We start from the raw sequence: 20,310 nt of genomic DNA, 5'->3' as shown, positions 1-20,310 counted from the left end.
ACTCCTGAGGTCAAATCTGGTGATCGGTTTATATGGGGGCTATATATAATTATGGACCGATGTGGTCATTAGAGACCATATACTAACACCATGTATCAAATTTCAGCCGGATCGGATGAAATTTGCTTCTCTTAGAGGCTCCGCAAGCCAAATCGGGGGATCAGTTTATATGGGGCTATATATAATTATGGACCGATGCGGACCAATTTTTGCATGGTTGTTAGAGACCATATACTAACACCATGTACCAAATTTCAACCGGATCGGATGAAATTTGCTTCTCTTAGAGGCTCCCCAAGCCAAATCGGGGGATCGGTTTATATGGGGGCTATATGTAATTATGGACCGATGTGGACCAATTTTTGCATGGCTGTTAGAGACCATATACTTACACCATGTACCAAATTTCAGCCGGATCGGATGAAATTTGCTTCTCTTAGGGGCTCCGCAAACCAAATCGGGGGATCGGTTTATATGGGACATATATTTGCTTTTCTTAGAGGCTCTGCAAGCCAAATCGAGGGATCGGTTTATATGGGGCTATATGAAGTTATGGGCCGATGTGGACAAATTTTTACGTGGCTGTTAGAGACCATATACTTACACTATGTACCAAATTTCAGCCGGATCGGATGAAATTTGCTTCTATTAGGGGCTCCGCAAGCCAAATCGGGGGATCGGTTTATATGGGGCCTATATGTAATTATGGACCGATGTAGACCAATTTTTGCATGGCTGTTAGAGACCATATAGTGACACCATGTACCAAGATGCGGACCAATTTTTGCATGGTTGTTAGAGACCATATACTAACACCATGTACCAAATTTCAACCGGATCGGATGAAATTTGCTTCTCTTAGAGGCTCTCCAAGCCAAATCGGGGGATCGGTTTATATGGGGGCTATATGTAATTATGGGCCGATGTGGACCAATTTTTGCATGGCTGTTAGAGACCATATACTTACACCATATACAAAATTTCAGCCAGATCGGATGAAATTTGCTTCTCTTAGAGGCTCCGCAAGCCAAATCGGGGGATCGGTTTATATGGGAGCTATATATAATTATGGACCGATGCGGACCAATTTTTGCATGGCTGTTAGAGACCATATAGTGACACCATGTACCAAATTTCAGACGGATCGGATAAAATTTGCTTCTCTTAGAGCAATCGCAAGCCAAATTTGGGGGTCCGTTTATATGGGGGCTATACGTAATAGTGGACCGATATGACCCATTTGCAGTACCATCCGACCTACATCAATAACAACTAAATACTTGTGCCAAGTTTCAAATCTATAGCTCGGTTGGAAGTTAGCGTGATTTCAAAAGACGGACGGACGGACGGACATGCTCATATCGACTCAGAATTTCACCACGACCCAGAATATATCTATAGCTCGGTTGGAAGTTAGCGTGATTTCAAAAGACGGACGGACGGACGGATATGCTCATATCGACTCAGAATTTCACCACGACCCAGAATATATATACTTTATGGGGTCTTAGAGCAATATTTCGATGTGTTACAAACGGAATGACAAAGTTAATATACCCCCATCCTACGGTGGAGGGTATAATTATAACAAATTGTCACGTTTTTGTACAAAAACTTGATTTGAAGTTTAATATAGAGACAACCCAAATGATGGAGAAATGTTTATATTCAACTTGCATTCACTTGCAGAATCCTGTATTTATTGAGAAGAATCTATGGTTGATCAACTTATACAAAAGCTCTTAACAAACCAAATTATATCACTCTCCCTAATAAAACAAAAAATATGTATGTGCAATAAGAAATTCTGTTTTTATGGTTACAACACATTTTTTATCCAAGAACCACACTATGAAGATCCACCTGAGTATCTAGAAGATGCACCACAAGAAATATATCCAGACAGTCTGGCAGATGAATTTGGATACTATGAATTAACTAGAGAAATCACTAACGATGTTTCACAAGATGTTAGTGTAAAAATTCGTAAAGATTTTCTAGAAACTTGGATATTTAATTCGGAATTTAGGTTGGTCAAACACAGAAAAAAACCCAGATTAACAACCCGAAATTTCTATAACCATATGAAACTTTTTTAACATGGTCTTAGGCATTTGGATTGTGGAATATGGGCGGGGGTGTTGGTAAAGTCTATTAATTTAAATAATAATTTCAATTTCAAAAAATATTAAATACGGAAAAAGACAAATTAAAAACATATCAAAAATAAAACTTTAAGTGTTAAAGTTACAAGGAGTAACGTTAACAATTTAATGTAAATTTTTAGTTTGCGATAACTTATTCAGTTTGTAACTGATATTGATAATTTAATTCTAGAACCCATATATTATGTACTTCATGGAGTTCCTGGACCACCAGGACCATTTGGACCCATAGATTCGGTTGTATATGAGTCGGTATCAATTGATATGAATATGCTAGATTCTTCTGCAGCAATGCCGAAAATTCGTAAGGAATTTCTAGAAACATGGATTTTCGATGATATGCCCAAGTATGAATTATTACGAAATGTTTTATTTTTATCGATAAAAAAAAATTGTGTGTTTTTGTTGCACCTTTTTCTTTTGTATATAAAATTTTCTTATGTATGGTGAGTGTTTTTCGACAGGTCTTTCAACTGGCTATGGTAAAAAAATGAATAAAAATGAGTGACTTATATATTGAAGGGACGCCCCTTGTTAAATTAAGACAATATGTCATTAAATTTGAACCAACGAAACAAAACTTTTTTTTTGTATAAACAGGTGTTGTAAGCTCGTTCTCCAATTCTGAAAATAATCTTTGGTTAGACTATGAAATAGGTTACACGAACCAGCTTTTTAACCCTTTGACTACCGACGTCAACAACAGAGAACATTACAAACCAACACCAAACTTTAACTCCCCAATTAGTTTAGATTTATTTCTCGATAGTGTTTAAAAGTAGATGTTGTAATCTAAATACGCTATAAATATTTTCTATAATGGTGGACAATAAAATGCCTTTTTTTAGCATCTTTAATAATCGACGAAAATACGCAATTTAGTGACCATTTTTCTACTGTACATCTCCGAGTTAAGGGCCATTCATAGAAAAACTATAGCTCATATTATTTCAGATTCATTTTTGTATTTTTTTCTCACACTTCGTCGGGTATTATAGGCCAAATAGCGCTTATTTTCGTAGATATCAATTGGTCCCAAGTCAATATGTAGGCCTTCAAAATTACAATATTTTAACAGAAATATTTTAACATTAAGTTTATTTCGATGGCAAAAGGGTTAATAAAGGGTGATACGGTCAAAATTAGGTCAAGGGAAAACGCGTGTAAATCGGTGAAATCGTTTATTTAAAAAATCAAATTAAATTTCTTTTTCAAGTTCAATTAGTATAAAATTCAGGAAAAATATTCAGTTAGGCTTTCGCTTTTCCAAATCCGAATTGCCGGGCCTCACGCTTGACACCTGCCATCAGATTTTGTACCGCCACCTTGTCCACCTTCTTCGACGCAGAAAGCCAGTTTGCCTTGAACTGCTGCTCGTCCTTAGCAGTGTTTTTGGTCTTCTTTAGGTTCCGCTTGACAATAGCCCAGTATTTCTCAATTGGGCGGAGCTCTGCCGTTTTGGGAGGGTTCTTGTCCTTGGGAACCACCTGCACGTTGTTGGCGGCGTACCACTCCATGGCCTTTTTACCGTAATGGCAAGAAGCCAAATCCGGCCAAAACAGTACGGAACAACCGTGTTTCTTCAGGAAAGGCAGCAGACGTTTATTCAAACACTCTTTGACGTAAATTTCTTGGTTGACAGTCCCGGAAGCTATGAAAATGCTGCTTTTCAAGCCACAGGTACAGATGGCTTGCCAAACCAGATATTTCTTTGCGAACTTTGACAGTTTTATGTGCTTGAAAATATCTGCTACATTTCCCCTTCCTTTTGCCGTATAAAACTCCTGTCCCGGAAGCTGCTTGTAGTCGGCTTTGACGTAGGTTTCGTCGTCCATTACCACGCAGTCAAACTTCGTCAGCATCGTCGTGTACAGCCTCCGGGATCGGGCTTTGGCCGTCTTATTTTGTTTATCATCGCGATTTGGAGTCACTACCTTCTTGTAAGTCGATAGTCCGGCTCGTTTTTTGACTCGATGCACGGTTGTAGACGATACACCCAGCTTATTTGCGGCATCTCGGAGAGAGAGGTTAGGGTTTCGCTTTAAGCTACCGGCAACTCTCTTTGTCGTCTCAGCGGCTTCCGGTTTTCGATTTCCCCCCGATCCAGACTTCCTGACTGTTGACAAACGTTCCCCAAACACTTTAATTACATTTGTAATGGTTGATTTGGCAACTTTTAGCGATTTTATCAGCTTTGCGTGCGAGTAGCTCGGATTTTCACGATGCGCGAGCAAAATTGTGATACGCTGCTCTTCTTGCTTGAACGGCATTTTGACAACTGAAGAGTGAATTCCATTCTACACACACACACCTTCAAAATGAGGGGTGTTCAGGTTTTTTAAATGCAAAATTGAAAGAAATACGTCAAGTTTATATTGACTAAATTTTGACCGTATCACCCTTTAATATTTATTCCAATTTTCATGAAGCTCCGTTAGTGCTACATTAGCTAACTAACTTTTAAACCAAACTATAGACATATGTGTCATCTTGTCTATACATTCTAAAGGGTGATTCTTTTGAGGTTAGGATTTTCATGCATTAGTATTTGACAGATCACGTGGGATTTCAGACATGGTGTCAAAGAGAAAGATGCTCAGTATGCTTTGACATTTCATCATGAATAGACTTACTAACGAGCAACGCTTGCAAATCATTGAATTTTATTACCAAAATCAGTGTTCGGTTCGAAATGTGTTTCGCGCTTTACGTCCGATTTATGGTCTACATAATCGACCAAGTGAGCAAACAATTAATGCGATTGTGACCAAGTTTCGCACTCAGTTTACTTTATTGGACATTAAACCAACCACACGAATGCGTACAGTGCGTACAGAAGAGAATATTGCGTCTGTTTCTGAGAGTGTTGCTGAAGACCGTGAAATGTCGATTCGTCGCCGTTCGCAGCAATTGGGTTTGTGTTATTCGACCACATGGAAGATTTTACGCAAAGATCTTGGTGTAAAACCGTATAAAATAAAGCTCGTGCAAGAACTGAAGCCGAACGATCTGCCACAACGTCGAATTTTCAGTGAATGGGCCCTAGAAAAGTTGGCAGAAAATCCGCTTTTTTATCGACAAATTTTGTTCAGCGATGAGGCTCATTTCTGGTTGAATGGCTACGTAAATAAGCAAAATTGCCGCATTTGGAGTGAAGAGCAACCAGAAGCCGTTCAAGAACTGCCCATGCATCCCGAAAAATGCACTGTTTGGTGTGGTTTGTACGCTGGTGGAATCATTGGACCGTATTTTTTCAAAGATGCTGTTGGACGCAACGTTACGGTGAATGGCGATCGCTATCGTTCGATGCTAACAAACTTTTTGTTGCCAAAAATGGAAGAACAGAACTTGGTTGACATGTGGTTTCAACAAGATGGCGCTATATGCCACACAGCTCGCGATTCTATGGCCATTTTGAGGGAAAACTTCGGAGAACAATTCATCTCAAGAAATGGACCGGTAAGTTGGCCACCAAGATCATGCGATTTGACGCCTTTAGACTATTTTTTGTGGGGCTACGTCAAGTCTAAAGTCTACAGAAATAAGCCAGCAACTATTCCAGCTTTGGAAGACAACATTTCCGAAGAAATTCGGGCTATTCCGGCCGAAATGCTCGAAAAAGTTGCCCAAAATTGGACTTTCCGAATGGACCACCTAAGACGCAGCCGCGGTCAACATTTAAATGAAATTATCTTCAAAAAGTAAATGTCATGGACCAATCTAACGTTTCAAATAAAGAACCGATGAGATTTTGCAAATTTTATGCGTTTTTTTAAAAAAAAAAGTTATCAAGCTCTTAACAAATCACCCTTTATATGCCAGTAAGGAGCACAACTGCTAGAAAATTTTCAGTTCAAGTTATCTGGATAAAAGAAATTTGTAATTTACTTTCTGTTAACTGACAGTTAAAGCCTAACGGAGTTAAATGAAAATGGCCGTTAATGTGCTTGTTTGGCCACGTTTTTAAAAATATCTACGTTTCGTATTTTTTTCCGTCCTTTTCAAAAGGAATTTATTGAAATGTCTTTTGAGGCAATAATATCAAAAATGCGTTCCCAAATCATGAACAAATGGTTACGAAATGAAATGGAAACGTTCACAAAACATCAAAACGAACTGTTTACGGTTTAGTCCGAGGACGTATATTTAATATATGACCAAAATAAGTTTTTCATATAAAAATTTGGATTTTTCCAGGATTTTCATAGAAATTTTGATTTTTTGGGGGGTGGTTATGAATTTATTTATTTATTTACGCGGCTAATAGCAGCCGGGACATTACAAAAAAGATATATTTTGTAATGTCCCGGCTGCTATTAGCAATTCAATTCAATTAAATATAATTTAACTTGGAGTGGCCAGAAGGGACCCTATAGGTCAGTAAGGACCACAACGGATCAAAAAGGACTCCCAAGCTAGTTATTCGAGATGGGTTAGAAGGGACCCCATTGAGTCAGTAAGGGCTCCGCGGTACTCAATAAGGTTCAATATATATAAGCAGATGGGTCAGGAGGGGCGGAAAACATGATAATACAAGCAGTAATTGGATGAGCAGGATCAAAAAAAAATTATAATACAGCTGGAAATTTAGAAGGCAACACCCCTTGGATCAGAACCTCTGTTGTTAAAATTAAGAATAATTTCCTTGATGGCAGGAATCGAATCGGTTTAAGAAATCAATGAATAGACCGAATTAAAGTTTTTACACAAAACATAAAGGGGATTAAATAATTCATAGTTAGGTCTGCAAAATTCAGTCTTTAAAAATACAATGTTCCTAGTTAAACGATTTGGAACATTGTAGCAAATTCTCGATGTCAAGTAGTGTGAATCAGTATCTCCATTAATAAGTTTAGTTAGAAACACAATACCGTACATAAACCGTCTACGTTCAAGAGATGGAAGATCAATTAACATAAGACGACTAGAATATGGAGGCAATCGTATAAATTATTCCAGCCAAACCCGCTCAAAGCAAAAATAAGAAACTGTTTCTGTAAAGATTCAATACGATCAATAGAACAACGACAACTCGGTGACCAGATAACACACGCATACTCTAATATCGGTCTAACCAGAGTCGTAAAGAGCCTCTTCGCTTAGATAAGGATCAACAAATTCCTTAGATCATCTCTTAATGAAACCCAAAACACCAGTTGCCTTATTGACACATCCCTCAATATGGGGACCAAAGTCAAGCCTGGAATCAAACAATACACCTAAATCATTAAATCTAAGCACATTCTCAAGCCTATAATTCCCAACATAGTACTCAGTCTATTCACAAACTCTACGAGAAAAAGTCATCTTCTTACACTTCACAAGATTGAGTAACATACAATCTGCCAACTTGTCAATGTCCTCCTGAAGAAGTAAAGAATCACTAGCATTATCAAATGAAAGAAACAGCTTAACATCATCTGCGTACATCAATATCCTCGAAGATACGATAACCGACGGAAGATCGTTCAAATATAGGTTAAACAGAACCGGTCCTAGGTGGCTGCCCTGGGGAACTCCAGATGTCACACGTATAAGCATAGATCTTTAAATGCAACTCTCTGAGTTCTACCATGCAAGTTGCTGGATCGATTCCAGCGGAGAAGAGTAGGTGGAAATCCCAAAACATCTAATTTGTACAATAGCAGCCTATGATTCACCATGTCGAACGCCTCGCTGAAATCCGTATAGATTACATCCAGTTGACGTCTTTGAGAGAATGATTCGAACACATGACCAACAAATTCAAGTAAATTAGTCACAGTAGACCTACCTCTCATAAAACCATGTTGGCATTCTGATATAATATTAGAAAGGGAGCACAAAATTCTCCTAGTTACCAAAAGCTCAAACAGTTTAGGTACAACACTTAACTTAGCAATACATCTGTAATTCCCAATATCAGACCTACTACCTTTCTTGAACAAGGTGACGACATAACTAATCTTCCATATGCCTGGGAAGCTACCATCCCTCAAAGATAAGTTAAACAGACGCGTCAAAGGAATATATAAGAGATCCGCACACTCCTTCAGGATGAAAGAAGGTATACCATCAGGCCCAGGGCAATAATTTACAGGTAAGGATCTTAATCCGTTAAGAACCTCAGTTTCCGTCAACGTTATATGGGACAATATAGTAAAAGAGGGAATGAAATACGGATAATCCCATCCAACATTCGAACTATCAACATAGGACTCCTTAAAATAATCAGCGAACATATCAGCAATCACTCTCTCATCATTAGAAACTGTATCCCTATATGTCATAAAACTAGGAAAGGCTCGTGTCCTTCTTTTCGAATTATCGAAATTATAAAAAGTCTTAGGATTGGAGTTCAACGTCCTTCTCGCTCTAGGCCGCATATTTAAGGAGATACTGTGACTCACACGTCTAACCGGACACTACCAACGTCATTGTTATTTTTTCGTTGGTCTTATTACTTACGTTTGAGTATCATCTATACGAACATGGAGAGAAACGAGACGTTTTTTCAATGGTTTCTACATTGCTGACGGAAAAGTTCCATTGTAAAATACGATTTTTTTTGAAAATTTGGCTTTTTGCCATCTATATTTTTTGAACCACTTAACTTATCACAGATCCAATTATACACGATTATTCGTCATCTTAATACCTTTCATTTAGGTACAACGATATAATCGGACATTTCTAACTCGAGATATAATTTCTTTAGTGAAAAAGAGCGAAAAACTAAAAATAACAGGATATCTCAAAAACTAATCCATAAAAAAATTTTAAACCTCTTTTCGAATTCAGCAGATCAAAATACTTAAGAAAAGTCGACTCTCATCAAGTGCACACTTTCAGTGTAAACTTGTGTAATGCGCTTTTTAGATGTGTGAATGAATTTCATACGTTCTGTTACATTTTTTAAATGTATATATTAAGAGTGACCGTTTTGTGCCTTTTTGCTTTGTAATAGAAATATAAAAAAAAAATCCTTTATTTTGGTGTATCAATTTACCCATAAATCTATATTTTTCACAGATATTTGATAAAATTAAACCTAACGTTGTGTCCGATTAGACGTGTGAGTCACTGTATGATCACAATAAGTTTTTCATATAAAAATTTAAATTTTTTGTCCGATTAGACGTGTGAGTCACTCTATGACCACAATACGTTTTTCATATAAAAATTTAAATTTTTTGAGGATTTTCAAAGGAATTTTGATTTTTTGGGGATGGTCATGAATTAACGTCCTTTTCGCTCTAGGCCGCATGTTTAAGGATATATGGTCAAAATAAGATTTTTATATAAAAATTTGGATTTTCATAGACATGGATGGAGGATTTTCATAGACATTTTGATTTTTTTGGGGGTGGTAACGAATTAACGTTCTTCTCGCTCTTGGCCGCATATTTAAGGAGATATGACCAAAATAAGTTTTTCATAAAAAAATTGGAATATTCATGACATTTTCTATGAAAGTGTGATTTTTTTTTTTTTTGATTTTTTACATTTACATTTTGCACGGAGAGTAGATTAAGCAAATATGGCAAGAATACCCACAATTTATACTCAATCTCAACAATGATTTTAGTGATATCCAACAATGTAATATCGTACCTTCCATCGATCAATATAATAATATTGTACCTTCGAATCGATCAAGATTGAAATAATTCTCTGATTTGATAAAATAATGTCCTAAACACACATAATTCTTCACATATCTTGAGGATATCTAGCTCACATCCTTGTAAAATCTCCACTATTAAGTGGGAACATTTGTAAAAATTCCTCCTATCTAGATATACGACTATTGCCTTATATCTTTTCAGTTTAGACAACAAAAACATATATCACCGAAAATCGATTCGTTGTTTTTCAAAATATTTCCCATTTGCGTTACGTACGGGAATAAAAATAAGTCATTCATTTTATACGGCGGATGATTCATCAAATCGATATTTCGACTGCACAAAAATGCAGTTGTTTGAATTTTTTGTGGAGTTTTCTTCCAAATATATACACTTGTTATATTAACCTTCTAATGCCCCAATTTTGTTGCCGGCTGATTAAATATTCAATGTTAACGACACAAAAGCAAGAAAACTAAACAAGAAAAATTTATACGGCACAATTCAGTATATGCTGCAAAGCCTCTTGAACAGTTTTAACTAAGTTTTCTTTTTATTTTACCCATTTTTGTTGTCTTAAGGTGTGTTTTACTAAAAGCTTCCTGATTTAACGAAGTCCGCCTAAAGGCGGGATTGGGCATTAGAGGGTTAACGAAACTTGTCATTAAAATTAGGCCAATGAAACAATTTCATAAATACAATGAAAGTTTTCGTTTGATGATGATTTTTTCTATTAAATAACGAAATAAATATTTCATGTTATTAATGAACATTTTCATTGTCCAAATGAAAAATGTTCGTTGTGTCAATGAAATATGTCGTTGGCTCAATTTAATAAAATTTTCTTTGTGTGTAGGTATATAAATCTGTAAACTGTATTTTTATATTACTTCAGAAATTACATTCAGGAAAATAATAGGTGGTAATATTGATATTCGACCTGGACGCCCAGGACCACCCGGTCTTCCCGGTCCTCCAGGACCGACCACAGTTTTCTTACCCGGGTCATCACTAGCTTCATTAAACCACAGGAAACCTGGTCCGATGCAAGAAATAAAAATTCGCCAGGAATTTATTGAAACTTGGATGTTCAATAATATAGAGTTGTACGTAGATGTTAGAAATTAATAAGCAGCTTTGCAATATGAATCAGCATCGAAATACATATCATTTTACTAGATCACAAAACCATGTTATCATCAGGTCAAGTACATAATATAGTAAATTTTCAAAGATTTTTAACTTGCTTTTTATAGTTCTCTAGCTATGCAAAATATTTGTAATAATAATTATTTCTATTTTTGGAGAAAATAGGATTTCATTAAAGCTTTGAATGTTCATTGTAAAGGAGGTTACATTCCATTCAATTTTAGGAACATTATTTCATGCAACAACGCCTGCTGTTTCCCATACAGATATATAGACCATACTTTAAGTGCCTATTAATTCGTGCGATAATTCCCATTTATATTAAAGTTTTAACAAAATTTTTTTAATTGATTTTTAGTTTTTGGCTATTCAAAATTTTGCGTATTCGTAAACCAGAAAACAGGAACAATATAAACATTTTTTCGTTATTTCTACCCAATGGAAGTTCGACCTTCGAATTTGTTACTAAAATATGATGGAAAACAGTAACGTGATATAGCCTAACCTAAATGGATTCGTAAGGAGTGACGTATAAGTCTTATAAGTACGTTGCTATTACACTTTCTACAACGATTTTAATACTATGTGATTTAAGATGGAAATATACGCACAAAAATCCAATCCCCAACCCAATATTTTATCCGAAGAAATTCCTAATTTAATGAAAAATCCCCTAATCCGACAACACTGGACCTCATTTTTATAGCCACATACGAAAAACGTTCATATTGCGTTGAAACCACGTAGAGAAGCTTTGAAACCCTCAGAAATGTCACCAACAGTACTGAGGGGGATTGAAACCATGACCCAAAACAAAAAAAACAAATTGTTTTCAATCACGAAATTTTATTGTAATGTCATTTTTGATTGAAATGTCTTCAATCACAGAAATGATAGTATCAACCACCAAAGTCAATCAATCAAAAATTAATTGCTTCAATTAAAAAAATGATTGATACATTTAATTTTTTGATTCTTTTTTATTTCAATTAAAAAGTTGTTGAATCCATTCAATATTTAGTTGGAAATTTTTTAAAATAAAAACAATTATATATGGCCATAAGTTCGGCCAAGCCGAATCCTATGTACCCTCCACCATGGATTGCGTAGAAACTTCTGCGAAAGACTGTCATCCACAATCGAATTATTTGGGTTGTGGTATCTTAAAACTTCTTAACATCGTTTTCTAAATTGTGAGTTAGTCCATACGTGGTATATACTAGACAAAAAAGTTATGTATAGGTAAGTCTACAAATAATTAGTCCATATCGAACTTTTGCACGGTACGTAGAGAGCCAGAATTGAAATATGGGGGTCGCTTATATGGGGGCTACAATTATGAACTTGATATGGACCAATTTTTTGTGTGATTGAGGATCGATTTATCTGAGGGCTATATATAACTATAGACCGATATGGACCTAGTTAGGCATGGTTGTTAACGGCCATATACTAGCACAATGTACCAAATTTCAACTGACTCGGATGAAATTTGCTCCTCCAAGTGGCTCCAAAACCAAATCTCGGGATCGGTTTATATGGGGGCTATAAATGATTATGGACTGATATGGACCACTTTTGGCATGGTTGTTAAATATCATATACTAACGCCACGTACCAAATTTCAACCAAATCGGATGAATTTTGCTTCTCCAAGAGGCTCCAAAACCAAATCTCGGGATGGGTTTATATAGGGCTATATATAATTATGGACTGATATGAACTAATTCCTGCTTGGTTGTTGGATACCATATACTAACATCACGTACCAAATTTCAACCGTATCGGATGAATTTTGCTCTTCCAAGGGGCTCCGGGGGTCAAATCTGGGGATAGGTTTATATGGGGGCTATATATAATTATAGACCGATGTGGACCAATTTTTGCGTGATTGTTAGAGATCATATGCTGACACCATGTACCAAATTTCAGCCGGATCGGTTGAAATTTGCTTCTCTTAGAGGCTCCGTAAGCAAAAATCCGGGGATCGGTTTATATGGGGGCTATATATAATTATGGACCGATGTGAACCAATTTTTGCATAGTTATTAGAGACCAAATACTTACACCATGTACCAAATTTCAGCCGGATCGGATGAAATTTGCTTCACTTAGAGGTTGCGCAAGCCAAATCTTGAGATCGGTTTATATGGAGGCTATATATAATTATAGACCGATGTGGACCAATTTTTGCGTGATTGTTAGAGATCATATGCTGACACCATGTACCAAATTTCAGCCGGATCGGCTTTGCTTCTCTTAGAGGCTCCGCAAGCCAAATCTTGGGATCAGTTTATATGGGGGCTATATATAATTATGAACCGATGTGGAGCAATTTTTGCATAGTTATTAGAGACCAAATACTTACACCATGTGCCAAATTTCAGCCGGATCGGATGAAATTTGCTCCACTTAGAGGTCCCGCAAGCCAAATCTTGAGATCGGTTTATATGGAGGCTATATATAATTATGGACCGATGTGGACCAATTTTTGCGTGATTGTTAGAGATCATATGCTGACACCATGTACCAAATTTCAGCCAGATCGGATGAAATTTGCTTCTCTTAGAGGCTCCGCAATCGAAAATCGGGGGATCGGTTTTTATGGTGGATATATATATTTATGGACCGATGTGGACCAATTTTTGCGTGATTGTTAGAGATCATATGCTGACACCATGTACCAAATTTCAGCCGGATCGGTTGAAATTTGCTTCTCTTAGAGGCTCCGTAAGCAAAAATCCGGGGATCGGTTTATATGGAGGCTATATATAATTATGGACCGATGTGGACCAATTTTTGTGTGATTGTTAGAGATAATATGCTAACAATATGTATCAAATATCAGCCGTATCGGATGAAATTTGTTTCTCTTAGAGGCTCCGTAAGCAAAAATCCGGGGATCGGTTTATATGGGGGCTATATATAATAATGGACCGATGTGGACCAATTTTTGTGTGATTGTTAGAGATAATATGCTAACAATATGTATCAAATATCAGCCGTATCGGATGAAATTTGTTTCTCTTAGAGGCTCCGCAAGCAAAAATCCGGGGATCGGTTTATATAGGGGCTGAATATAATTATAGACCGATGTGGACCAATTTTTGCATGGTTGTTAGAAAACATATACTAGCACCATGTTCCCAATTTCAGCCGGATCGGATGAAATATGCTTCTCTTATAGGATTCGCAAGCCAAATCTGGGGGTCCGTTTATATGGGGGCTATACGTGCACTACCATTCGACCTACGTTATTGATGTAGGTCGTGTGCCAAGTGTCAAGTCGATAGCTTGTTTCGTTCGGAAGTTAGCGTGATTTCAACAGACGGACGGACGGACGGACATGCTTAGATCGACTCAGAATTTCACCACGACCCAGAATATATAAACTTTATGGGGTCTTAGAACAATATTTCGATGTGTTACAAACGGAATGACAAAGTTAATATACCGCCTTCCTATGGTGGAGGGTATAACAAAATAAAAATTTAATTGGAAACATTTTGGTGATAATTTTTTCTGTGCGCCACACCGAAAGAGTTTTCTTCGTTAATTTAATGAAACATCCAAGAAAAAACACTTCAGCAGCAAGTGTTTAGTTGGTTTACAATAAAGTAGGCAGTGCATTCACACTGCATGAATCGGTGGCATTAACGTAAATGAGTACTGAAACTAGTTTATGATCATTCGTTTACGTTATTGCAACCAATTCATGCAGTACACGCAGAGAAGGAATATGGTCCAAGAGCAAAGTGTTACTTTTTCTCGGAAAACATGAAGCAAGTTTGTCGAAACCATGTTCTTTTCTCGGAGATTATGTTTGACGAGAAAATAATATTTTTACAACAAAAATGATATATGGTCGCTGTGAAAAAGTAACATGGTGCTGTTGAAACATGTTTGAGGTGATCGTATTCCTTCTCTGGGTGTATAGATGCATGAAAGGTAGTGCTGTTTTCCTTCACGCCAACAATGCTATACTCAAGGTCATTTATCACTTCTGAGCAATATTTCTATTAAAATGAGCAATTATATCAGTGCTATGTAGAAGCTGCTCTAAATCGGGACATCGCCCGCAAAAATCAGCGCTGATTCGGTTGTTTTGAAAGCAGTTGGTACTGCCTCTCTCCCTTACAATCCTGCTGAAATAGTGCTCCATTTTTTGCTGGTACTCTTCATTAACTCTTCTTCGTGAATTCTTCATTAAAACAATAAAATGTGCATTCGTTTAAATTTTACGAATATACGAAGGGAGCCACCATGGTGCAATGGGTCGCATACACAGGGTCGTGGGTTCAAACCCAGTTTCGACCAAGGTTAGTTTATGTGGCTCCCATCCACCGTGGTGCAATGGTTAGCATGCCCGCCTTGCATACATAAGGTCGTGGGTTCGATTCCTGCTACGACCGAACACCAAAACGTTTTTCAGCGGTGGATTATCGCATCTCAGTAGTGCTGGTGATATTTCTGAGTGTTTCAAAGCTTTTCTAAGTGGTTTCACTGCAATGTGGAATGCTGCTCGGACTCGGCTATAAAAAGGAGGTCCCTTGTCATTCAGCATAACATAGAATAGGGCAGCACTCAGTCATAAGAGAGAAGTTCACCAATGTGGTATCACAATGGACTGTATAGTCTAAGTGAGCCTGAAATATCGGGCTGCCACTATACCTAAAACTTAGGAATATACGACACGTCAAAACAAAAAATATTCTACATTAACTTTTCTTCGTTTGTACTTTTAACGAAACTTTCTTCAAATTTCATGTTTTTTGTAAAGAAGTTTGTACGAATTTATGAATATTTTATGAAACATTCTACTTTAAATTTTCCTCATAAAAAGTACGAAATATTTTTTGGTTGTAATTACGAAGAAGTTGAAGTTGTAAAATTTCCATTCGCAGCATAAAAATGTCTTTGATAATGTGCTTGAGTGTATTACTTTATTCAAAATTTTAATGCATATCTATGCGACTTCTCATTTGGGTGACAGCATGCTATGAATAAAAGTGAATCAGCCACACCAAATATTATTCAAAAACTTAAGATGTAAAGTAGTGATGATATTTTTCAAACTTGTTACTACAACCAAATACACTTCGGAATATACATTTTTTTCTAAGCTTTCGAAAATTTTTCACAAAAAGTACGAATTTTTTCATAAAAAGTACGAAACTGATTCATAAAAAGTACGAAAGTTTTTAATAACAAGTACGAAACTGCTTCATAAAAAGTACGAAACTGTTCCATAAAATGTACGACAATTTTTCATAAAATGTACGAAAGTTTTACATACAACTATGAAGAACAAATTTTGTTAAAAGAACGTAACATTTCGATCTTTTAATGAAAAGTTTCTTTGGTTGTAAAGCAATGACAAATTTCGTACTTTTAACGAAATGGTTCGTTCTTTTTACGAAGAAAATTCTTTCCGTGCACGCCGTTCGGATTTGGCTATAGAAAGACGAACTTTGTCATTGAGCTTAAAATAGATTTGGGCAGCACCTGAACTAGAAGTAAAAGCCTAATCTACCCGTAAACTAAGGGTGGCCTAATGACATTGCAGTGTTAACATAAGATAGCATTCTAAAATACGTGAAAAACGATATCCCTAGGAGGTGTTTTATCGTATGTACTTCGAACACTTACCATAACTTCCCTTGTTCATTTTAGAAGAACCAAGTTCGAGTGGACATGAGTCATTCCATTAGCCTAGACTGAATCATGTATAGTTAGCATTGACATCTGACATTTTCTTTTCAATAATCAATCAATTGATCGAATTCCATAATCTTCTTTATTAATAAAGCTTGAATAATTTACTTTTTTGTAGTTGATTTAACAGTCATTGACTTGGTGTACGATTTGCTTTTTATGGAAGTAGATGATGAAGATTTGGATTCTAGAATATCCCTAAAATTCAGACCAAATAAAAATAAACCAAAAATTCGTAAAAACTTTATTGAAACTTGGATTTTTGACAATCTATATAAGTATGTACTACTCTTTATATAATAAGAATACAAGTTGATTTTGCATGAATTAGTGGAAATGTAACTGTTGCAAAGTGTTTTGAATACCATTATGGCTATTGGGAAATAAAATTAAATTAAGCAAAATTTAATTTTATTTAAATTAAAAGTAGGTAGTGAAATTAAAATAAAACAATTTCGCTAATCGCCTTTTTTGTTGTTTTGATCGAAAATATGTTATGTTGGTAGGGTGTGCCCTACGAGTATATACGTAAAAATATCCAATATTGGAATAACAATTTTGAAGTTCTGACAAATCGCTTCAACAAGTGTTTAAAGAATAATACCCTGTTTCCGTATGTCGAACGAAAAACCAGTTTAAATCGGAAGACGGATATGTCTCTCATCCTATCTGAATACCAGTTTAAAACTGCATTTTTGTTTCGGTTAAAGTCTTTACGCAGCTATACGAAAATAGATTTTTTTCACTGGTTTCGTTATATTAACGAAACGTGTTATTAAAAGTGATCCAATGAAACAAATTCGTTAATACAACGAAATTTTTCGTTATTATAACGAATCTTCTGTTAATCAACGTAATGTTTCGTACTATTAACGAATAATTTCATTGTCTTAATGAAAATGTTTCGTTCTATCAATGAAAATTTTTCGTTGGCTCAATTTTAATGAAATTTTCTTTGTGTGTACTAATCTTGTATTTAGAATAATTATTTATATCTTTAATTGTAAAAAAGAAAATATGTCCTTACCATTTAGATAATGAAGAATTCAACTTCAGATCTGGGCTCTACGCTCTTCATCTTGATGAAGAAGATTATTCCGATTATCCTGTAATAAATATTGCATATACTTCAAAACCGATGATTCGACAAAACCTAATTAACATTTGGAATATCAGCAATTCAATCAAGTACGAAATTATAAATATATTTTTTTTATTTATTTCTTAATTGTAACGGTAACAATAATGATGTACAAAGTTTTCACCGGTAGTGAACTGAGTTATTGTAAATTTCTAATGTTTTTCAAAATTTTAAATCTCCCTAAACTAAGTCTGTTCTGGTTCTTTGTACTTAAACCAAAGTTTAATGATAATTTTGTTTCTAACAAAAAGTGCATTGATTTCGTTATCGGTTGAAAGATTTCGGTTACTAATTGATAGTTAATTTACTAATAGCTAAATCAATAGAAGAAATATAAATATTTTTTCAAACGTTCGTTTGACTGCAAGACTGTTAGATGGACGATCGTTTCAGTACTTCCACATTCCTCAGCTTTTCAATATATTTAAATGACGAGAAGACCATATAAATCTTTATATTTAGAATATTATATCTGTGGCTCGGTGCTAAATGGGCCAATGTCAATATTTTGCTGTTTTGAGTTAATCATTGCATTAGATTTCTTTTTTTGCTATCTTTCATAATTATAAAACAGTGAATCTTAAATTTTACCCAGAAGGGGTTAAATAAGCGTAAAGCTGGCCAATGTCATTATGAACTCATCTATAAAACTTAATGCTAAAAGGGCCAATGTCTACTTTAGCCCTTTTATAAACGTCAAGTGTGGACATTTAACCATACCATCTACCAAACGATGGGAAGAAAATCATCTTCTACATGCTACGTATGGAATGAAACAGTGGCTGCTATAGTTAAAATAGTTTTTGTTAAAACATTCAAGTTCAATTATCTCAAAACTGAATATTTTGACATTGGCCCTTTTAGCACCAAGCCACAGATATTCTTTTAGAATTATTTTAGTATAATATTTAATAATATTAGGAACTTTTTAACTATAACAAGTATATACGGCCATAAGTTCGGCTAGGCCGAATGTTATGTACCCTCCACCATGGATTGCATAGAAACTTCTACTAAAGACGGTTATTCACAATTAAATTACTTGGGTTGCGGCCGATGGCAAGGTATCTTAAAATTTCTTAACATCATCTTCTAAATTGTAAATTAGTCCATTAAATACGTATATCGTCGATTAAATACGTATATATTCAGTTCTTGACCGGTATACAGGGAAGAAATAATTACGAACAGATATGAACTTTTGTGCTGTAATTATAGAGCCAGAATCGAAATATGGGGTCGCTTTATATGGGGGCTATATACAATTATGAACACGAGTCTACCAAAAATGGCAGATTCTTTACTGTTTGGTAGAATTCGTGATGTTTTGGAAGATTTTGCAAAATATTCCTCTCCAACTTTGAAACGACTCATAAATTTTCTATAGAAATAACATTTTGATAAAATTTTCTATAGAGAAATAAAATTTTGAAAAAATATTCTGTGGCAATAAAATTTTGACAAAATTTTCTATAGAAATAAATTTTCGACAAAATTTTATATAGAAATTATATTTTGACAAAATTTCCTAAAGAAATAAAATTTTGACAAAATTTTCTATAGAAATAAAAGTTTGGCAAAATTTTTTATAGAGATATAAAATTTTGAAAAAATATTCTATGGCAGTAAAATTTTGGTAGATTATTTTTGGCTCGATTGGCAATCGTGATTTTTCTGTGATTGGGGATCAGTTTATTTGGGGGCTATATATAACTATAGATTGATACTGACCATTTTTGGCATGGTTGTTATCGGCCATACATTAGCGAAATGTACCAATTTTCAACCGGATCGGATGAATTTTGCTCCTTCAAGAGGCTCCGGAGGTCAAATCTGGCGATCACTTTATATGGGGGCTATATATAATTATGCAGTGATATGGACCAATTTTTGCATGTTTGTTAGATACCATATACTAACACCATGTACCAAATTTCAACCGGATCGGAGGAATTTTGCTCCTTCAAGAGGCTCCGCAAGCCAAATCTGGGATCACTTTATATGGTGGCTATATATAATTATGCACCGATATGGACCAATTTTTGCGTGGTTGTTCGATACCATATACTAACACCACGTACTAAGTTTCAACCGGATCTGATAAATTTTGCTCCTCCAAGAGGCTCCGGAGATCAAATCTGGGGATCGGCTACATAAAGTTTACATAAAGGGATCACTTTATATGGTGGCTATATATAATTATGCACCGATATGGACCAATTTTTGCGTGGTTGTTAGAGACCATATACTAACACCATGTACCAAATTTCAGCCGGATCGGATGAAATTTGCTTCTATTAGAGGCTCCGCAAGCCAAATCTGGGATCGGTTTATATGGGGGCTATATATAATTATGGACCGATATGGACCAATTCTCATGATTGTTAGAGACCATATACCAACACTATGTACCAAATTTCAGCCGGATCGGATGAAATTTGCTTCTATTTGAGGCTCCGCAAGGCAAATCTTGGGATTGGTTTATATGGGCGCTATATATTGGTAGAATTCTTGATCTTTTTGAAGATTTTGC

The 20,310-nt window shown here is 35.6% G+C and overlaps 1 protein-coding gene across 12 annotated transcripts in view; it reads left to right on the top strand.

Moving 5' to 3' along the window:
* LOC142226579 (CD109 antigen-like) overlaps positions 1-20,310 on the top strand; it is a 95,933-nt gene that overhangs the window by 35,103 nt on the left and 40,520 nt on the right. Inside the window, exon 5 of one of the 12 annotated variants that reach the window (XM_075296674.1) lies at positions 16,755-16,914. The exons of 8 other annotated variants lie outside the window; for them this stretch is intronic. In XM_075296674.1, coding sequence (XP_075152789.1) covers positions 16,755-16,914 — 160 coding nt within the window. Of the gene's footprint in view, positions 1-1,842; positions 2,030-2,337; positions 2,513-10,667; positions 10,879-16,754; positions 16,915-20,310 lie in introns of all 12 variants that reach the window. 3 more of the 12 variants (XM_075296666.1, XM_075296673.1, XM_075296669.1) reach the window with 3 other exon arrangements.

Source organism: Haematobia irritans, chromosome 2 (genome assembly GCF_050003625.1).
Source record: "Haematobia irritans isolate KBUSLIRL chromosome 2, ASM5000362v1, whole genome shotgun sequence".
NCBI lineage: Eukaryota > Metazoa > Arthropoda > Insecta > Diptera > Muscidae > Haematobia > Haematobia irritans.
Note: the sequence above shows the minus strand (reverse complement) of the source record. Positions and strands in the feature narration are given on the sequence as shown.